Raw genomic sequence first — 21,416 nt, forward strand, 5'->3', positions numbered from 1 at the left:
ATGAGGCTGATGTTATTCGATATAGCATGATAAAAGTACAAATGCCAATGAGCCTTTAAAAACGACGCACTGAAATTACCTCCACAGTAGAGGTTCATGTGCACCTTCTGTTAGCTCCATTTTTCATGCTCTCAGCTGTAGACGCCACCCACACACATAATTCAATCTCCTAAACCTTATTTACTTGACAACACAGTAGGAAGTTTGACTTTCCCACACAAGCTACTCTCTGATGTCAGACTATTATACTTTGTTCAAATAGATGAGCACATTTCCAGTTTTTGTCTTGATATGTGATTACAAAAATATATTTATCTCTTTTATTCTAGGAGCCAGATGAACAGGAAGCACCCGATGATCAGGACTCCTCCCCACCTGAGGATACGTCTCTGTACCCACATTCTCCCGGAACAACCCAGTTTCAGCAGGTAGTGTCTCAGAGGACAGCTTACTGCCCATTCTCATCAAAGGATGTTCTATCTTTCTAAATCATAACATGTGAGGAAAAGAACTTGAAATAGAAAGCAGCCTAAGCTTTTAGCAGCATAACTAAGAGAGTATCCAGCTCTTTACTAAAGAAAAAAGTATAATCTTACAGTACAGTTCAAGTATTTGTCTCCCATACCCAAACTGGGAGCTCGGTCCACAGCAGAGGGGCCTGCTAGCTGAACATGGGGTTTCTGAACTTTGGTGTGTGAGAGGAAAGACTTTAGGATGAATTCTGGATTTAACAGGGATGCAGAAATATGACGTCTCCTAGTTTCTGCTTGCCAACAATTTTTGCTTAACTGGAAACTTACGACACCTGATTTTCAAACCCCCCCCCCCCCCCCCCCCCCCCCCCCCCAAAAACAAAAAAAAATCATCCCAGAAGTGCGGAGCTTGTGAAGTGTTTTTTCAGTGTCACTCTGAGACAGGATGTTCTCGAGTTTTCATATTGCTATTATCTGTTAATGATGCTGGTAACCATGGTGATAAGTGTTTTTTCCTGAGTATTATTTCGTGCCCGAGCGCTCACACAATCAGAGGCTCAGGTTTGTAAGTTTGTGATAATACTGCACTGCAGACAACTCTGTGTGCTTCCACGCATACAAACTGTACTTGAGTTCGTCCCTTTACATTGATTTTGGCACTTTTTGTCTGTGTATTCAGTAATTTACCACACCAGGCTCATTTCTTTCATCAGAAACACTTTATCTGTCTTTGAGGTCAAGTGCAAGTAAAATGTAGACAGGAAGCGGCATGTGGCTTCACCTTGAGTGACTCTGTGGCTGTCAGGGCATTTATCCCTACTGAAGACATATATTACTAATCATAGATGGGGATTTCTTATTTTTTTTTTTATAGGTTCTGCTTCGTGAAAGGCAGAGTAATTTCCTGTTTAGTGCATTTACAGCAAGCAAACGCGGACTAAAAACAATCTGTGGTGCACATGTTGACTGTAGTGAAGAAATGTGTCTCTCTGACGTTTTTACTGATTCAGCAGCAGAAGTGAGGTCTGTCAGTTTAGATTAGTTTGGAGTTATTGGCCCCAGCAGCATTGCACGTGCACAAATTGGATGCAATTAAAGCATGTCATGTTTTCATTTGAGTGCATTTCTTATACGATGTGCTGATTTTTCTCCACGCTCTCCCCCTGAACAGAACAACCACCCTCATGGGCAGCCGTACACCGGGCCTGCTGCTCAGCACATGAACAACCCCCAGCGCCCCGGTCCGGCCTCCGCTCCGACTCCAGGCCCGACCCAGACTTCCGCCCCCGCCCCTGCCCCCGGTACCACTCCAGGAACAGGCCCGCGAGCACAAGAGAACTGGGAGGGCACAGAGGAGGTCGCCCCTGCCCCCACCTCCACCCCAGCGCCCGCCCCGCCTAAGGAGTAACCTCCCCCTCCCTTCCTCTGCTGTGCCTCGAGCCTCCATCGTCCCGCTCTCTCCTCTCGCCGGGTCCCACCTTTCTCTTTCTCTCTCTCTGGCCCCAGGGCAGGGTAGAGCCAGGCCACTTCTCTCTCCACTGTCCCCACTCCCCCCCGACAGCCTGCGGGAGACGCTCTCCCCTGACCTGAGGCCGCCTGACTGTGCGACAGGGGCCCGTTGGCGGCTGCAGAGGCGAGGGAGTGGACAAGAGTTCTAATAACGAAAAAACAAATTTACCCGGAGCTGACGATGCTGATGCGCTTGTCTACACGACGAAAAGGTGTACATAGTATGTTAATGTTTTTGACTGTTCAGATCCCCCAGTAGCATAACTCTGTGTGGTTTGCTGTTGGGAGATGTTGCAGATGTTATGAAAAACAAAATGGATATTATAAATAATAAAAATTCCCCCCCAGAAAAAAACTGTAAGAAGACAACAACTCCTCTTTGTTTTATCACCCATGCTCAGCAGTAAAACATTGTTCTGCCATCGGACGGTTTCTGGTCATTCACCTGTAGAAGGACGCATTGTTATCATCATAATTATATTCTTCTTCTTAAGCTCCTTGGCAACCTTACGACCCACGCCAAATCAACCCGCGAGCTGTGGTTGGGTTTTACTGCGAGACGTGGAATGGTTGGGTGGACTTTAATGGTGTTTGGTTGATGTGAAAAAGCATTGATGCAACATTGTTCTGAAACTCATTGCCTTTCTCTCACTTTTTTGTCTTTATTTTCTTTTTCTTTCTTTTTTTTGGTTCTGGTAATTAATTCAATCCTTTCTGAAGCTCTAGTTAATATGCTGTAACATTTAGCATGGCTTCTCACCAGAATAGTGTAGCCCATGGGAAGACTTGTGATCATAACAACCTAAAAGCTGTTCTTAATCCACATCTCCAGAGGGGTGTTGTTACCCTTTAGGTTGTCTTTTTCTTTTTTTTTCTACTCATCTACCCTGTCTACAAAGAGGGCAATACTTTTTTTTTTTTTGGAACCAATGTATGAATAAGTGGCTTTTCAATTGCACATTATAATCCTCCAACTTCACATTTGGCAGTCAGTTTCGGTGGGTTAGACAACTTTAGCTTTCATCTATAGGAAAATGAACACATATGCAACAGAACTGCTGCACTGGGCTTTCTGGTGTATAATAGACTGTGTGGTTTGCTTCTGTCTCTTCAATAGAGCCTAGTCGTAGACAGACTTTGTTGCCCATCGGCCTCCTTTCTGCCGTGGAGCTGGTCAGGTTTGGCGTCTGGCTGCGGTTTGGGATGATGTGACTGATCCTGAGCAGCAGCGAGCACCCACCCCACCCCACCTAACCCCACCCACCCCCACCTTTGAGAGTAGGTCCCACAGCAGGGTTTTACCGTAAGAATAGCGGCTGGTTAGTCATGTTGCAACTTGAGCTAACTTGTGATTATGTAGGAGTAAAGGTAAACATCAGTAAATACTGTATTTAATTGGTAACTTGAATGCGTGTAATTTTCTTTTTTTATTCATTTTTTTTCTTTTTTCTTTTTTTTTTTTTTTTGTCAAAAACATACCAAATACTCCTGCAAATGAAAATATTCTGCCCACCGTATTATATTTAAATATTTTGCTCTTATTTTATAGAATTTATTTTGTTGTATTTCACTAAAAAAAAATAGAATTTGATTTAAGAGGAACATTTTTGTCCTTGTGTTATTTTTAAAGAAGATATTTGACTGTACAGAGTTCTGCGCCCTGTTTTTTGCCGACTTTTGTTTTGGCCATGGTGTGACGTTGAATTCTGGAGCTACAGTCGCGATGTGGACTTTCACTTTGTGAGGTTTTTTGTGCACAGAAATATAACAAAAAAAAAAAAGCATTGCGCCCTTAGCAAATAAAGAACATGGAATCTTGCCTGCGTGTCATTTTTAAGCGTTGGACAGTTCAGAAGATACTTGACTTGTTTTCAATTCTGCATGAACTGTTCTGTTGAGCGATTGGTTAATTGATAAACGTGCATCAATTTGTCCCTGGATGGGTCTCCACTCAATGGAATCCACCACTAATAAATTACAGCTGTGGTGCTCCTGGCCAAAACCTGACTGCTGTGAAAATGTCTCAAATCTCTATCACAGAGACACTCGCACTTCTCATTTCCTGAACTGCACATCCTCAATTCCTCTCCTTCCCCTTTAGTACCTCCCACCAAAGATGCGAGGTAGCAGCCATGTAATAAAATGAGACCCCTTTTTTTTCATATCCTTGGTTTACAATGTCAATTAAATATGTTTACCAAAACTTATAAAAACAAGACTAGCTGTTCAAACAACCGCCATGGTTTGTATACTTCAGCTGTGTGCAGTGTGACTTTTATTGAATCTGTGCCTTAATAAAGGCCCAACTTCAAGGGAGTCACACTTTAAAAAGAACATAGTATTTGTTGAAAGTGAATCTTACATCGTGGCCACAAGAGCAAAATAATTAAGTCTCTTTAGGACTTTTACAAACTCTTGCCAAGCATGTGGCTGTTTGGCCTCCAAGTCTCCACTCTCCTGTTCTCCACATACCCTTCACTATTACTGATTTCTGGGTTACACAGAAGGCTGAGAGCAGGGATGAATTACTAAGGTCAGGCTATTTTACTGCTTATGTACTTCTATCCATTGAAAGTTCAATCACCTGCCCAATAAGATGCCCTCTAGTGTTTAGAAGTGGTCACTACAGTAAAGCAACTAAAATTAATTTTTGGTTTTCTAAAAAAACCCAACTTAAATCTTTCAGATAAGGGAAACACATTCAGACCCTCCCTCCTCAAAGAAGACCATAACCTAAAAACAAAGATTAAGACAAAGGGATTTGGTATAACTGAAGTTATTCCTGTCACCAAACAGTAAAATAACTGGTGACCTCAGTGTGATTGTTTTCCCCCTGTAAATCTGACTAAATCCTTGAAACCTGATGCAAATTCTAACTTATATACAAATTGTTTTAAATTAAAAACTAATTAGCCTTAACAGGGTTAAAAAAAAAATCTGAAACTACTCAGTTTCACACAAGGAAAACCTGCTCATCTAACCACCTCACTGAAATGGGGTTCATTGTTTTGTATGTGGTGTGGACTCCGGAATGACTTCAGCCAATCAAATGTTTTGGAACAGGTTTTTATTATCAACACGGTCAGATTTAGTTCTCCTTCTCCTGGACGGTCTTTGTTCCACGCAGTCTGCCTGTACGACGGGCAGCAATAAGACCGACCTTGCGACCAGCAGGTGCATCCCTCCTGATTGTTGAGGGTTTGCCGATGTGCTGATGGTTACCACCACCGAAGGGATGCTCAACAGGCTGCAGGAGGACATGAGGGGGGAGGGGGGGAAGAAGCATCTTTAGAATGAGGACTTTCAAAGGGGAATCCATCCTCTACTCTTTTCTCCCTCACTGACTAATTTAACAGCAAGCACACAACCAGGTATTGTGATAAACATTCTTTTACCAGCCTCTTAGCTCTGAGAATCAGAACCAACAGGCCTTTATTTCATATGTTCAATAAAGATTGTTTTCTTTGTGACCAGAAAGGCTCAAACATGGACTTTCTTAATGTGGTTGGTGCTCTGACAACACAGGCAGCACCATCTAAAACCTCAAAGCAGGTTATTCCTCTAAATGTTTTGAGATTCGCCCGCCCACAGACTCGTTGCAGTGTGTGAGAGTTCTGCAGACTCTTCTGGAAACCCATTAGGGTAACTGTAATACCGAGTGATTAGCTATTATCTTCACCTCCTCTGAGAATAGGCAATCATCTGCATCAGTGCTGAGACTTTTCATGGGGCTCCATATTAAACTTTTCTAAAGATTCAATGTGAACACTGCATAATGTGCCCAAAATAACACAGTCTGATTATCTGCCTACATGACATGTCTTTCAGCTCAATGCATAAATACATGCATCTGTCTGTTGCTCTGCCTTCAGTCCTGTATGCGTTTCTAATCGCAGCACAGCACCGGTAAACTCATGTTCACTTACGTTCATAGCCACACCACGGACACGTGGCCAGCAGTTCCTCTTGGCCTTGTACTTGTGGTAGGCACGACCGGCCTTCAGGATGGGCTTGTCAATACGTCCACCTCCAGCAACGACACCTTTAACACAGAAGGAGGGCAGACACGTTTAAACACTTTCCTCAGTCCAAAGACTAGATCAAATGCGCGGCTGTTTCGTTACGCTTTCTTACCAACAACGGCTCTGTTGGCAGAGGCGATGACCTTCTTGGCGCCTGAGGGCAGCTTGACTCTGGACTTCTTGGTCTCGGGGTTGTGGGAGATGACTGTGGCGTAGTTTCCTGAAGCACGGGCCAGCTTGCCTCTGTCACCGGGCTTCTCCTCAAGGCAGCAGATGATGGTTCCCTCAGGCATTGTGCCAACGGGCAGGACATTACCAATGTTCAGCTGAGCTGTGGGACAAGGGATGAGGACAAGCTTCAAACTTCCATCTGACAATCTGAACCTAGTTTCATCTAAGCAACGGCTCTGTTAGCATTTCATTGGAGGCTGACTGAAGACAGGTGATCAAAAAATGTGATTAAATCTGATTACACCCCATAATTCTTCTGCTCTTTTCACGGATGCTCATCTTTGTTAACGAGCTAAATAAGACGCAATAGTTCAATTAGAACCAACACTGAGACTGAAAATTATTATTAAGACATCATGTGGTTCATTCAGATAACTTTATCCATCTTCTCCATCAAGGACCACTCATGAACAATAACCATATGACTGTTCCCACCACTAACACATGACCCTACACTGCGTTCACTGCATCATCCCACGTTTGGCACTGATTACCACCTGCACTCATGTATATATCTATCTTCTTAGCACTTTTAATTCTTATTTTTATGTCTATTTAAGCATTATATGACAGTATGTTTGCACTAAGCACCGCAGCAATTTCCTAATGTTGTAAACCTGCTCAACATTTGGCAATAAAACCCTTTCTGATTCTGATTCTGGAACAGATTTATTATTTTTAGACCATAAAATATTTAACCATGCAGGTGAAAGCTCAAACATTACACACTTCATGTTTAAAATTGCTGTTATCATGTTTGTCATTTAACAACCACAACTTAAAAGTCTCAGGGGAAAACAGAGATCCCCCTGAAGTGGGTAGTGTGGCTGAAGACAGCTGAAGTCCTGACCTATATATCAGAATAGAGCTGCTGGTTCCAATCCCAATAACAAGTACAGGAGGGCAACTGTCGCCATCTTCTACTACCAGACACATGGTACTGGGTGCTTCTCCTGTCCAGCACCATATATCAATACAAGAAATGCTGATTTTTATTCATGTAGAAGGAAATAACAAATAAAAGTAATCAAAGTAGCGTAATTACACTTTGACTAAAGCTAAAAAAATAACTTTAACAGCTACATTCTGCAAGGACTTTACGACTTATGAGTGAAAACGTAGAGAGTGAAGTTGAGATCTCAAGTGTGTCCAGCACTAATCCAAACGATCAAAGAGCAGAAAACATTCAGGCAGCTTCTTGTCGAGTTGCTCTGTATGTTGCATATTCTATCAGCTCCTATATCACATATGATCATTACTCCTGTGACTAACTTTATGACAAGAAAACATTAAATCATATCATTACATGGCTCCCTGGGACTACTGCCACCTCTGAAGCCACTCAATCTTAAAAGGAACTTTAAAAAGAGTCTGAGTGAGACAGAGGTCCAAAATTCCTTAAGCTTGATCCAGACTTCTGCAGGAAGTCTACGTCTTAACTTGCGTAGTAACCGGAAACTACTTTCATCCCTTCCACACCATTTAAGTCATCTTTGTATGTGTCGACCTGATGTTTAGTTACATTTCTCAGGACATGCATGTCAGATTATGTAGCAGGTTGTGGCGTAAGATTAAAATGGGGACCCAGCTATGGCGTAAGATCGGACGCAGAAATATAATTCACGGATTAGTGTCACGTTGTGGAAAGAGCCATGGCAACAGATGAAAATCTAGGAGCACCTCATACACCCTTGCTCAGCGTCTTACCCTTCTTGCCACAGTAGATGAACTGTCCGGTGTGGATGCCCTCAGCGGCAATGAAGAGCTCCGTCCTCTTCTTGAACCGGTATGGGTCACGGAAGACCACTTTGGCCAGGGGGGCGCCACGGCCAGGGTCGTGGATGATGTCCTGCAAGGGGAAACCAGCAGGAAAGACATTACAAATCCGTCCACCCTCACCACTGCCCAAAGCAGCTCGGATTTATCATCAAATTACCTTCACAATCCCCTTGATGTAACCATGGCGTTCAGCGAAGTCAATGTGACGGAGTTTAGCAGCACCTTTCCTGTGCTTGACGTGGGCTTTGAACACAGAGCCCGCACCTTTTCTCTGTCCCCTGATCACACGTCCCATCGTGTACTGAAAAACAGAGCATTTAATGAAAAAAAAAATGTTACATTCTAGTGCCTTGTTTAATACAGGATAAAATTAAATCCAGCATCTCCATCAAACAGGCCAAAACAGAGAGAAACATGTGGCTACCCCTCTAAGCAGACCTTTGTAGTAATTACTAAAGCTAAATCTCATTGAATGGATCCAACTTCAACTTATACGATACATAAAAACACTTTAAAGCAAACACTTAACCAGTAGCAAGTTAAAGGAAACCTTTCAAAGGCCTGAGTTTTAATGTGAGGGTTTATTGAGTTCCACTGGTTTTTAAAAGCTTGAAACAGACACGTATCTGTCGGCTTGACATATGAAATGCTAGCAGAGGCCCGCTACTAATGTACAGTTACATTAACTTTTCCTTTACGGAAACTTTAACCTAAAGCTTATGTGTGTTTGTCAGTATCGTGGCTGAAACACTGCACAAAGCGACTTTGGCTTCTCATATGCAGAAATGCATCTCTCATAATGCTAGCTGTCGTTAGCCCGACAAGCTAGCCTCCGTTAAGTCAAATTGTTAATGTAACGGTTCGGGTTTAACACAGATTTCTTTTATTCCAACATTTACACGCTTATATACAAATTTAATTATTAATATCTTGCCAAATTTGCTCATATGAACGGCTGCCGGCCTTTTAGCTACCAGCACACCGCTGTTAGTGCGCCATGACGCCAAACAGGGACACACAAGCACGAAAAAAAGCTTAAAATCAAAAGTCTGTCGTTAAAATGCTCGTTAGCTCTTAGTCTTATACACTTGCTCCGTATTTAGAAATGTCTTTTCAAAGCGGATGGCCTAATTAAATCTGGATTTAGAACAGATTTTTAGGACGGGGATCAGAAAGTAGACGTCCTACCTAAACTCCGTTGACGGAAAGAGGAAGTGCAAACGAAAAAGCCAAGGTTTTCTTCCGGAGAATTCACCACGGGGGCCGACGGGAAATGTAGGCTTCGTCCTCGTTTTGTTATTTTAACTCGGAAGTAAGCAGCGATTGTCGCAAATAGAAGAATCGAAGCTCTGAGGTATTAAAACGCTATATGTGTTAAATGATGGGAGCACAATCTTAGCATAAATACAAAATAAATAAACATAAACGCTACCTTTAAGCAATTTGGATTACAAACATTTTCACACGTTAAATGATAGAAGTTAGAAAAATAACAAAACTAAACATTTTTTTTTTTTGGCTATAAGGATGTTTATAGTAGCCTATAATGAGTTTCTTTCTAAATGTAGCTGATCATTACACAAAAAGAGTATACAGGGGTCTTTGAGTCTTTACTGATGACAGAAGAACAGCCCTCTTAAAAAAAAAGAAAAAAAAAAGACTGTGGGAATAAATGAACTCCAGGAGATGGCAGCAAAATAATATCAGAGTGGTTTTTATGCTTTTAAAAACTCAACCATGAACTAATTGCCTGAAATATTTTTGAAAATTAAAGCTTCTGACAATTTTAAAAATTGATTAAATATGAATTTGCATATAAGCAAAGCAAAGCTTGCTAAATCAGAATCAGTGACATTTGTGAGGTGTGAACTACTAAGCAGAATTTTTGTCCTGTTTTAAATAATGTTGGTAATATGTTTTAGGGATATTATCAGTACTTTTAGGGTGAAATGTGCTTGCACTGTCATTCTAGTGATGTTTGGTAAAGTCATCCCAGTTCTAAAAGATCATGTGGCCCCTGAAGTAATGCCACTGGACTCTGGGATTTTGTCTCTAGCTTCACCATTGAAAGTCAGCAGGGTGGTATTAGTGCATTAGTGCATACCTCCGGACAGCTGAAATCGAGATGCACTAACTCTTAATGGGAAAATTAGCAGGAAGTGTAAATTTAGCGCAAAACTCAACCAAAAAGGCATTTTATCATTTAATTCACCTCAAGTCCCCTGTGATTTTTCTCACCACAGAAGAAGATGTGAGAGCAACAGTTGGCTCCCCTTCTGAGATCGGAGTGTCCCGCTGGTGGAACCACTCCACTGTGATTAATGGGGGCACGCACACACCCACAGAGCTGACACTGTGCGTGATAAATAGGTGGTTCACTTATTGTGATGCTGCATTGTTTTATAAAGTCCCACAGGCCTAACATGAATAAATGCTGCACACATACACGCAGGTTTTACATGTTACTGTGTTTTTGTTTCTTCTGAGGACACAGAAGTCATCCTAATTAAAATCCTCCAAATGACCCTGCAGATGTTTGTTTAATACACTGCAGTCTCAGATGTTCATGTCTTTACCAGTCACATCCGTGCTTCATTGTTTCTGTTCACTGTTTAATGCATTGAAATAAAGCAGTCAGCGAGAAGTGAGTTCAAACAAGCTCAGAAACAAAGCTTTTCTTTCTGTATTATTGTGTTACCTGGACTCTAAAGTGAGAAAGATAATGAAAGAATATCTATCATCATTGGTAAGGAACTCCAGGCAGCACGGCGATTAGCACTGTTGTCTCAAAGCAAGAACAGTTCAATTCAACCACCTGGCTGGAGCCATGTGACCCTGACAACGATAAGAAAAAGGTAAGAAAAATATCATTCAATCACACTTCTCATTGCTTCATCTACAGTAAGAGGGCCTTGCAAGGTTACCAGTCTAACCTGACATTCCTCAACTGCTGAACTGAACTGTCAAATATAGATACACAAATATATACAATTGTGGTATTTGTACAAAATACGCCATATAGATGTTGCCACTCACAGTAACTGTTTGTGCCACAGTTTTGTCAAGTATGTTTCACTCATCATAAGGATACATACAGGAAGGTTTTTACTTGATGTGTCTTAATCAGAATCAGAATTTGATTTATCCCTAAGTTTGTACACAAATGAGAAATTTGTCCTGGTGTCATTGTGCAACAACCTGTGATACAGAAATGGAATATATCATATAATATATGCACTGGTATAAAAATATTGATATAATAACAAATGATGAAAATCCATGCTTAGTACTTATAGATATTAGAATAGAAATTAAGAAAATAGAAACAATCTTTAAAAAAAAAGAGAGGAAAAATTCTAAATGTTGGTAGAAAAGGATGTTCCCTGACCGGGAATCGAACCCGGGCCGCGGCGGTGAGAGCGCCGAATCCTAACCACTAGACCACCAGGGACCTGCGACAACTGCCAACACCTCTACGATCAGAATTTAATATACTTGACCGCCAGATGGCGTTGTTGAGCTTGGTGGCAATCCGAACGCAGAAGTTTTTCCATGAGCTTTAAAACTGTCAAAATATTCATCGTTTGATCCGCAGCAGTGGAGGAACAGCGGTGAACACCAGAACTGCCTGTTCAGCATTCAGCAGCACACAGGATCAACACCACAGAGACAAAAGACAAAAAAATGAAGCTAAAGAGTGAGTGCTGGACTGGTAAACAGATGTCTGAGCTTTATGAAGTGATAATGTTGTGTTTGAACCTTTTTACTTCTCTACTCTAAATGCTACAGATTTAAAGGCTGCTACATTTTTCTAGGTGGAAAGAGTGGAAGTAGAAGCTCTGCCCATTAAATAAAAGAAAGAACATGTGGTTTTGCATTTAAAACACAAATTTTCACATACCTGCTGATCTTCACTGCTCCTCATTGGTATCTGATTAATACACTCTACATTATACTCTCATCTGCCACTTTATTGGGTACATCCCTTCAATTGCTTGTTTTTTCGACTATCTAATTAGCCAATCACACAGCAACAGCTCACATGGTCAAGACTACCTGCTGAAGTTCAAGTCGTGCAATAACAGGCGAAAAACTATGTTTTAAGTGACTTTGAATTTGGTTGTTGGTGTCAGACGGGCTGGTATGAATATTTCAAAAAAATGCTGATCTACTGGGTTTTTCGTCACAACTATCTATGGGGTTAGAGACAATGGTATGAAAAAGAGAAAATATCCAGAGGTCAGAGGACAATGGCCAGACTGCATTGACCTGTTAGGAATGTAACAGTAACTAAGATAACGACTCATTGCAACCACGGTATGCAGAAGTCAAACCTTGAAGCAGAAGACCACACTTGGTGCTTCTCTTGTCAGCTAAGAACAGGAAACCGAGGCTACAATTCACACAAGCCCACAAACTGGACAAGAAAAGATTGTAAAAACGCTGCAAGTTTAATGTGCCTCGATTTCTGCAGTGACATTTGGATGGTAGGGTCAGAGATTGGGATGAACAACATGAAAGTATGGATCTATTCTGCTCAGTAGGATGGTGTGGGGGATATTTTCTTGGCACACTTTGGGCCCCTCAGTAATAACTGATAATCATTTAAACCCCACAGCTTACCTGAGAATTGCTGCTGACCATTTCCACCCCTTTATGACCACAGTGTACCCATGTCAAAGCACAAATCAACTCATACTTGTTTCCTGAACACGATGATAGCTTCATGGTACTCAAATGGCCTCCACAGTCACCAGATCTCAATCCAGTTGAGCACCTTTGGGATGTGCTGGAACAGGAGACTCACATCAGGAAATCTCCCATAATGCTATCATACCAGTGTGGACCCAAATCTCCAAGGAATGTTTCCAGCACCTTGTTGAGTCTATGCCACGAAGAAGGCAGCTAAGACAGTTCTGAAGGCAAAAGTAAGTAAAAGTAAGGTGTGCTTAATAAACTGTCCATGACTGTAGTTGATCCTTGTAGCATGTTGTTTACTAATGAAAATGAACTGCTTCCTCATAAAAAGCAAGGTTCAGGACATCCGAAAGGGAGGGAGCGGCTGCGGGTACGAGGAGGAGGAGGTGACCTCTGACTTCTGACCTCCCAGTGGTGGAATAACCTTCGGCCTCTGTATGAAGGAAAATGCACAGAGCTGCAGATGTGACAACAGAGCTCCATTCTGCTGTCCAACAACTAAACACTGCACTGCCTCGGCATGCGTGTGTGTATATTAGCCTCTTCATCATTAATACAGTTAGCTTTGTCAGATCTGGGACAAAACAGAACAATAGAGCTAAAACCCCAATAACATACATGGACTCTTCTGTATATTCTACTGTTTCCTGTCCTGTTTCTCTCCAATTTAATCAGAAAATGTCCAGCAGTGGTTCTCCTCCTCCACTGCAGCTGCACAGTTATGCTTCCCTGTATACTGCTGCACACCAAGGAGCCTCCTATTGTCCTGTGGAGTTCATATCTGCTCACTCTGCGTATGGACGTTTGTGTGTATTTGTGCGTTCCTATACAATCAAACACAGCCTCGGTCTCTCCCACAGTCTCCATGGGAACTACAGACAGGAAGTACAAATTTAAACTTTAATTAACTTTAAAACACACATGTGCATGCATACAAACACACACACATGGTTGTGATTCATATTTCAGGTCGGATCTCAGTGTTGCCACTGTTTCTTTGTAAATGCTCTGCAGTTTTGCAGAGGGTACTGAAATGTTTCTCAACCAGTAGATCAACAAATAATGAGTAAAATATTAGAAGAATTTAGTGGAATCAGCTGCTCTTTAACTTAATAAAACTGGACGTGCACTACGACAGCACAGACCTCTACCAATGTCAATATTCTGAATTTAATAATCCATTTCTCCCCCAAAAATAAACTAAACTGAACATTTTGGACTTCGAGGGTTAACATCAAATAACATATAACAATATTTCTTCTTAGAAATCTGTCACACATTGTTCTGTTTATGCTTGTGCTGTTGGTGGTCCCAATCACAGAAAAAACAGAAATCACAGCAGAAACATTGCCTGTATATAAAAGATGGAGGTAGCCACCTTGACGTCAACCACTGGTTTGTGAAGCTCTGTTCTTAAACCTCGTGGTTAGGATTTCAGAGCCAGAAGTGAGCATATTAAGATAGCGCCAATTTATGAACTAAGTTATAAACAAAACTTTGTAGGTGCATCACACAGACATAGGGTAGTAAAGTTATTTGTATGTATTAATTGTTACCTAATACTTCAAAAAGCAGCAGGTGCACAAACATGGTGGAGCGGTCTAGTGATGGTTAGATCTAGCAGAGATCTTTTATCTACAGCCTCATGTGTCAATGCACATGAAGGCTTAACAAAGTCCAAATGGATGAACTGTAAAAAAAACCAAAAAACCCCATCCATCTTCTTCTGCTTATCCAGTTCAGGGTCGCGGGGGGCTGGAGCCTATGCCCTCTAGAGGCCTACCTTTCCTTGACTATCTAGAATCAGCAGTTAACCTAACCCCACACATGCCTTTACACCAGAGGTGGAAAACTCCAGGCCTTGATGGCCGGTGTCCGGCAGGTTTTACATGTGTCCTTGATCAAACACAGCTGATTCAAATGGCTAAATTACCCCCTCAACATGTCTTATTGGGGGTGTCCAAATTCATGGGCTGCATCCTCCTCAAGCCGCATTTGAGGCCGATCACGTCACAGCGACGCAATGAAGGCTGTCCAAACTCGTAGACTCCTCCGAATGCAGCTGACAAATGTGTCCTCCTTTTCCCCGAATTTGAAGGATGGGTCGGGTGTATCCTTCGTGGCCCACCATATCCCAGAATTCATAGCGCGGCCCAGCCAATTCCAGTTTTCAACAATGGCGGCTGCTACTAACTTTTTAATATTACTCTTATTACTCTTTCTGGGTCAGCAAAATAAACTTTTAACACATTTTCAGGCGAGAATGTAGCTGTGTAAACTTCAAATATCTGCTCGGTTTATCAAGATATCACATATTTGCAAAAGTGCTCCGACGTTGTCGGAGACGTCTGTTATCCTGTTATCTGTTAGCTAGCCAGGAGCTCGAGGGTCACTAGAGCCGGCGAGAGTGGCAAACTCCCGGCACATCATTTTCAGATCACCGCGGTCTTTCGCTAGTCAGGTTAAACATAATATATAGTCACTTAGATAACCTAAAAATGTTATTGTTTGGCTTTTTTCAGTGTTTTATTTGTTCGTGAGTAAATCGGTTTGGCTGAGATTAAAGTTATTAAATTAGATTAGATAAAATAAAACTTTATTAATCCCCTGGGTGGTTTTCACACAGCTGAATAAACGTCAAACAGAAAACTGATTAAACAGAAGTGTGAGATGGTCGAGAATTTACACCAGTATCCTGTTATATTCTAGATAGCAAGGAGCAGACAGCTGAGTTTATTAAACTCCACCGAGACAGCGGTGATGCAAATCTGAAGGCTAGACCGTCCAATTTCACAGCCGTTTACTTCCGGCCTACTCGACCTTCTGAGGACCCGGCCCACGTAGACCACGAAGGCCGGGTCCTCAGGAGGATGCAGCCGATGAATTTGAACACGACTGTAGTTCTCCAGAGGCCTGCTAATGAATTCATCATTTGATTCAGGTGTGTTGACCCAGGGTGATATCTAAAACCTGCAGGACAACGGCCCTTGAGGCCTGGAGTTGCCCATCCCTGCTTTAGACTGACTTACTTTTGGAGCCGGCCTCAAGTGGCCATTAGAGGAACTGCAGTTTTTGGTACATAATTGAATTTCCCAGCCTGCAGGTTGCTGTTTGAATAGGGAAAAAAGCTTGTTCGTAATAGAGCAGAGTTGAGTTTGAAACCGCCCTGGAACATTTCCTGTTTGCTAGTAAACCTAGCTTTCTCGCTACTTTCCAGTTTCCTCTCTGCTTTCCTATCAAAGTAAAGGTCTAAATAAGGTTTTTCATATCTTTCTTCTTCATGGTGTCACATCAGGAGACATGCTGGTGGGTGGTGCGGTTGTCTGACATGGCTTTTAATGAGTGTGAATGAATTATAAAATAAATTCTGGCATCCATCCTTCTTCCAACAAAAATAGGTAGTTTCATCATTTCCCCTTGCTTCATCGTTCTAACCTTGTGAAACAGTTTCTGCTTTAATAAAGGTTTGCTTAAAAACGTTCTTTTGATTCCCAGCTCTGACAGTCTGCACGGGGGGTGGACAGGTTGCTGAACCCCAAATTTACCTGATGCAACATGACGATAGACAAAACAAAAGTATGAATGTTTGTGAGAACTGATAGATGAGCTTTCAGGCTAAGTGTAGCTAAATAAACTAAAGGTCCACTGAAGCTGCCTTTAATGAAGTGAAACTCACAGTTTGGGACAGAGTGATGTTCGAGGAATTCAGATAGTGATGCTGTCAGCATTCCACTGTGTGTGGGAACTCGTGCACCCCAGTGTCAGCCCCCATATTAGTAAAACTGTGTCTCTCTCTGTCTCTCTCGCTCACACAGTCTCTGTCTTTTTCTGGGTCTCTCGCCCCTGGACAGAACAGCTGCTTTGCTCCAGAGGCATTGTGGGTCTGGGTTGCTGTGGCGATGCCTCCAGTTATGGCAGATGTTCTATTTCCTCATGTCAATATCGCTACTGGCAACACCAAAGAAAATAATAACACAGTGGCCACGAAGCTAAAAAAAAACCCCAACACAATTTCATTAGGACAAACAGAGGATGTGTGTGTGTGGTGTGTGCCTTCCTCTCTGCTTGCTGCAGCAGTCACACATTCTGACTTCACAAAGCTGTTTCAGAGTTTACCGTGTGATGGCTCTGACCTGACAGGAAGTGACCTCACTGCAGCTCCCATCTCCGATTGGATTGGATTAATACTGAGGCTGTCCTCTTACAGGACATCCCATTCCCCCCATCCTGTCTCACTTCCTGTTTGTTCTGGGGGGGCGGGGGGGGGTTAGCCGAGAAAACAAACAACATGATGGAGATTGTGCAAAGTGGTTACTATGGAGACTCTGCTCGCTCTCTCTCTCTCTCTGAGTGCAGCTGTCAGCTGGTTGAGAAGACTTCCTCCTTGTTTGGGAGAGATGAATGAACACTGGAGATATTGTCAAGAAAACAATCAAGTAAACATAACATTCAAAGGATAATTCTTGTTTATTTCAGTTAACCTTATTTCCCATTAATGTGCCTGTCAATAATGACTGTGAGTTTAGCCAACTTTGCACTCTTCCATTGTGGAAACACAGGAAAACAAAGAGTCAGACAAAATGGCACATGTCAGGGAAACTAGCACAAGCTCCCTGCAGCATTGCAACAAATGTGGATTTTTCCATGGATGGAGCAAAGCCTGCAGACAAGTCAAGATGCTGTGTGTCATACACACATAGCATGCCTCTCTCCTCACACGACACACCAAGCACAACCTCCCGGTTTGGGAGTCTTTTTAAACTGCAGAATTTTCCATCCCTTCCTCTGACATGTCAGTGCTTTTCCTGTCCTGCATCCCTGTTGTTTCAGCCCCTCCACCAACCCAGCACCCACCCGTGGACCTCAAACTGTAACTAAATTGTGCTGCTGTGATATAACATTCTGGACAGGAGTCTTCTAAATGAAATCATTTTAAACACTTGTCTTTTGGACTGAAATGAGCGGTAAATAGAAACCTGCATATTCATCCGCAGACAATAAAGGGGACAGAGCCACACGAGCTGTAATTAGAGATGATTATGACCAGTTATAGCTTCACTTTGAGAGATCCGTGTTTTTTAGTGTCAGAGCAGCAGGCCAGCAGACCCCCAGGGTAGGTGAACTAGAAAATAGTGTTATATAAGTATATAATTATATTAGGGTGTATTATAGAAGAACTATACACTCACCAACCACTTTGTTAAATACACCTGTTTATCTCCTTGTTAAGGCAAATATCTAAGCAGCCAATCGCAGGACAGCAACTCAGTACATTTAATCATGTACACATGATCAAGATGACCTGCTTCTCTCAGCACACTTTGGGCCTCTTACTAACTGCGCATTTGTTTTTATTTCCACAGCCTGAGTATTGTAGTTGCCCATGTCCTGTATGATCACAGTGTTTCCATCTTGAACTCACAAAGCTCAAATCATCTAAAATTGGTTTCTTGATGTGAAAATTGTACTCAAATCAGAGAATTCCATCAAGGATGTGCAGCTAACAAATCTGCAGCAACTGTGTGATGGACCAAAATCTTTAAGGAGTGTTTCCAGCACCTAGTTTAATGCAAGCCATGAAAACTTAAAACAATTTTGAAGTCAAAGGGGGTTTCAACCCACTACTAGCAAGGAGTGAAGTATAAATAGGGATTAAACTGGGACTGGATTAAACAGGGTTGAAGCTCATTGATGACCGTCCACATGTACTCCAGTTTTTTGTCTCCGACCTGCCTCCTCTAGGCTGCTTCCTAGTCAGGTCCGTTTAGTTTAAAGCAACATAAGCCCCGTGTTGAATGTTGAGTGTATACCAATCACTTTTATGAAAACTGATTCAACACTCAACTTAAACCTGCCTCTTGTTTAATGTCTTGACACTGATTGATTGTTTTTTCTTCCTGTATGATAGGTGTTACATTTTTAAATTGTCACTCCACAGTTTGACATCTTGTATAATCTGCTGATTTAAAAAAAACAAAAAAACAACACATAGGACAAGATGTTAATTAACTGCCACGATAATGTGCTGTCAGCCTCGTTACGCAGCGTGCAGATTACAGTGTCAGTATGTGGAGTGGGGACGGGAACACGGTGCATTAAATTAACCTTCACTTTGACAAATTAGAGGGTCTCGTCACTGACTGGGACCCTCTTCTATTCCTTCAACCTACAGCTTTCTTGGGGTGGAAAATGATTATGTCAGCATTAAAGGTATTAAAGACACTGCAGTGGGATGTTTTCACTGCAAAAACACTCTCACGTTAGCAGCTGTGTCGTCTCCCACAGACAGGTTTCCAACTGTTGATTCATTAACACGCTCTGCTGGAGGTGAAGCGCTCTCTCTCTCTCCTGATGCGAAGCGTTGTGTTGGAGAACTGTTTGTCCTCTACGCTGTGGTCATTGCCTACTGTCACACAGAGATGCGCACAGCTGTACTTCATCAGGAAATCTGATCTAAGTCAGAGGAAGTGCCACAAGGCTTCTGGCCACATCACACAGCTCATCTTAGACCGTTTTTGCTTTGGCTATTTTTTTGCTTTTTAAGAGTCTAACTACTCTCCATATTTCCAAATCCACCACAGTGAGTTAGTAAATGAGTAACTGACCTGCGGCACGATACCGCTGTTGGCAGGGCAACATACACTTTCTGTGCTTTTGATTTCTAAGGTTTAGAGCTCGACAGCAAAACGTAGAGACTTATGTTTTTTTTATTTTAACCATCTATCTGTTCATGTTCCTGGCAGCCATCATGACTGCATGTCTAATAGCTTCATATATCACTCAACCTGTCAAGCACACGCATTCCTCCTGCCATGCTTTGCTAGTACAATTAGATTCATTGTCCAGCACACAACTGATCATTTGTTTATTTACTGAACAGAGGCTGAACAGGAGGTTGGTGACTTAGCTTTGATAATTTAAGAGTTTTACATTAGTGACAGAATCAGTCTGGTTATATAGTTTTTTTCTGGTAGGTTTCAACTACTTCAAGGACTTGTAACCCTTAACTGAACACAAACTGCAGGTAATTCTGTGTCATGAAGCAATTCAAAAGTAAAACTATCAAAGGGAAACATCTGGGGCTGAAAAAAATCAACTTAAAGCTGAAGATAACAAAAAAAAAAAGCAAACAAAAACCCCCAAAACCTGCAGTTACTTTATTGGCCACTAGAGGCTGGCTCCCAAACCAAAAGGCAGTCAGTCACCATCAGTAGGCAACGGGTGAAGTGAAGTGAAGTGAAGTGACACAACGACTGAGACTGTCGGAGCCGGGGCTCGAACCGGTAACCTTCCGTTTACTAGACGAACTGCTCATGTAGTGTGAGCAAGAATCTGAGATATAATTATTTAATTATACAGGATTGCACCAGAATAGTTTGTGAATGCAGCTTTTGAATGTGTTTTTTAACAATGATATTGGCAGCATATCACCTATATATAACCTCACAAGCATCTTTTTCCTCAGTGTAGAACCAGTTCAGTCAAAATACTCCCAGAGGTCTCGCTGCCCTGGTCCCTGTTTAGGGTGCTTTGAGAGTCATGTGTCTCTGAGGAATGAGGAAGCCTTAGAATTGTCTTTAACCCCATCAGACAGTTTTCCTTGTCTTTACCAGTGTGGTTATTCCCGAAACAAAAACACTTTTGCTTACGTCCGTGTCCAATAACTTGTCAGGTACGTACTTCTGGCAGACCATAGTGACTGGTTAGTTTTACTCATTTTTTACTCATTCTGGGAGTTGTTTTTAAAGCACTTTTAGTTTTTCCAGAGAAACTCCCAGTAAAACGTCTGCAATTACCTAGTAACACAAGGTCAAAGTTCACCACACTAATCACTGCTTCCCCTCAGCTGATTTTGGTTGAAATACCTCGGTAACCATGCCGACTGCACCAAACTTCCTCTGTGCTCTTCCACAGCAGGGATGGAGGTTTTGGTGCAACACTGGACAGCTGATGGCTCATGTTTGTGCCTCTCCCTCTTCCCGTTGTCACAGGATGTTCGTCTATGTCAAGGTCTTCCCTTTTTAACAACATCAAAATAAAAGCACGACATGCCGACCTTGTGTCAGACTAAGAGTTGAACTCTTCATCTTTTTGTCAGTGAGAAAAACAACATCCTGAACATGCTTTACTAAAACATACACACTCCTGTATCTCTGTCTTCCTGCCTCCCTCAATCTCTCCTAAGCAGCCGCTCATTGTTTTATCTTTCTTCTTCAAAGCAGAAGCTAATGAGTAAAGCCCCATCTTTGCTTCCTCTTAAACAGACAAGAGAAAAGGGTGTGACAATGATATACTAGCTGTGGAAGAAAAGGTTTGTTAGATTAGACGTCACACCTTCATAAATCCCCCAAATAAGAAAAACCTAAACTATAACTGCTATATTCTTCTTTAAATCCTCAAGTGACTTTATACCTCGCTCCAGGATGAACTGAGATGAGGATAAAAACAATAAGTTTGAGGTTTTGTGTTGAGTGCTTAATTTACATTGCTTGAGTCCAATTTTCAGCTTGTTTAAGTTGATTTTTCAGGTCAGATTTAAAACGTGATCTAAAGTATGTCTTCCACATTACAATATACTGATACGATTAATATACACAACAATATTAAAGATCCTTAGACAAGCTACACCATCAAACAGCTGCTCACTGCTGAATACTTTTGTTTTGCTATGGAGCGGCTATTATTTTTACTATTACCTTTTTAT

At 41.9% G+C, this 21,416-nt stretch overlaps 2 protein-coding genes and 1 non-coding gene across 10 annotated transcripts in view; 1 reads left to right on the forward strand and 2 right to left on the reverse strand.

The window, feature by feature from the left end:
* usp9 (ubiquitin specific peptidase 9) overlaps positions 1-3,801 on the forward strand; it is a 36,305-nt gene extending 32,504 nt beyond the window's left edge. For all 8 annotated transcript variants that reach the window (XM_063500124.1, XM_063500122.1, XM_063500125.1 and 5 more), the window contains 2 exons: positions 330-428; positions 1,645-3,801. In XM_063500124.1, coding sequence (XP_063356194.1) covers positions 330-428; positions 1,645-1,881 — 336 coding nt within the window. In that variant the 3' untranslated portion in view covers positions 1,882-3,801. The remainder of the gene's footprint in view (positions 1-329; positions 429-1,644) is intronic.
* A 1,231-nt stretch (positions 3,802-5,032) lies between these two features.
* rpl8 (ribosomal protein L8) lies at positions 5,033-9,273 on the reverse strand. The gene is made up of 6 exons (XM_063499540.1): positions 9,203-9,273; positions 8,172-8,315; positions 7,943-8,084; positions 6,117-6,335; positions 5,909-6,024; positions 5,033-5,229 (listed from the first exon to the last, which is right to left on the reverse strand). Exons 2-6 carry the CDS (start codon positions 8,307-8,309, stop codon positions 5,071-5,073), a joined length of 774 nt encoding a protein of 257 aa, XP_063355610.1. The 5' UTR covers positions 8,310-8,315; positions 9,203-9,273; the 3' UTR covers positions 5,033-5,070.
* A 2,120-nt stretch (positions 9,274-11,393) lies between these two features.
* Positions 11,394-11,465, reverse strand: trnae-cuc (transfer RNA glutamic acid (anticodon CUC)). Its single transcript has one exon. It is a non-coding gene; the product is annotated as a tRNA-Glu (tRNA).
* Between the last annotated feature and the right edge of the window lie 9,951 nt (positions 11,466-21,416).

This window comes from Pelmatolapia mariae, linkage group LG16_19, assembly GCF_036321145.2.
Source record: "Pelmatolapia mariae isolate MD_Pm_ZW linkage group LG16_19, Pm_UMD_F_2, whole genome shotgun sequence".
Lineage (NCBI taxonomy): Eukaryota > Metazoa > Chordata > Actinopteri > Cichliformes > Cichlidae > Pelmatolapia > Pelmatolapia mariae.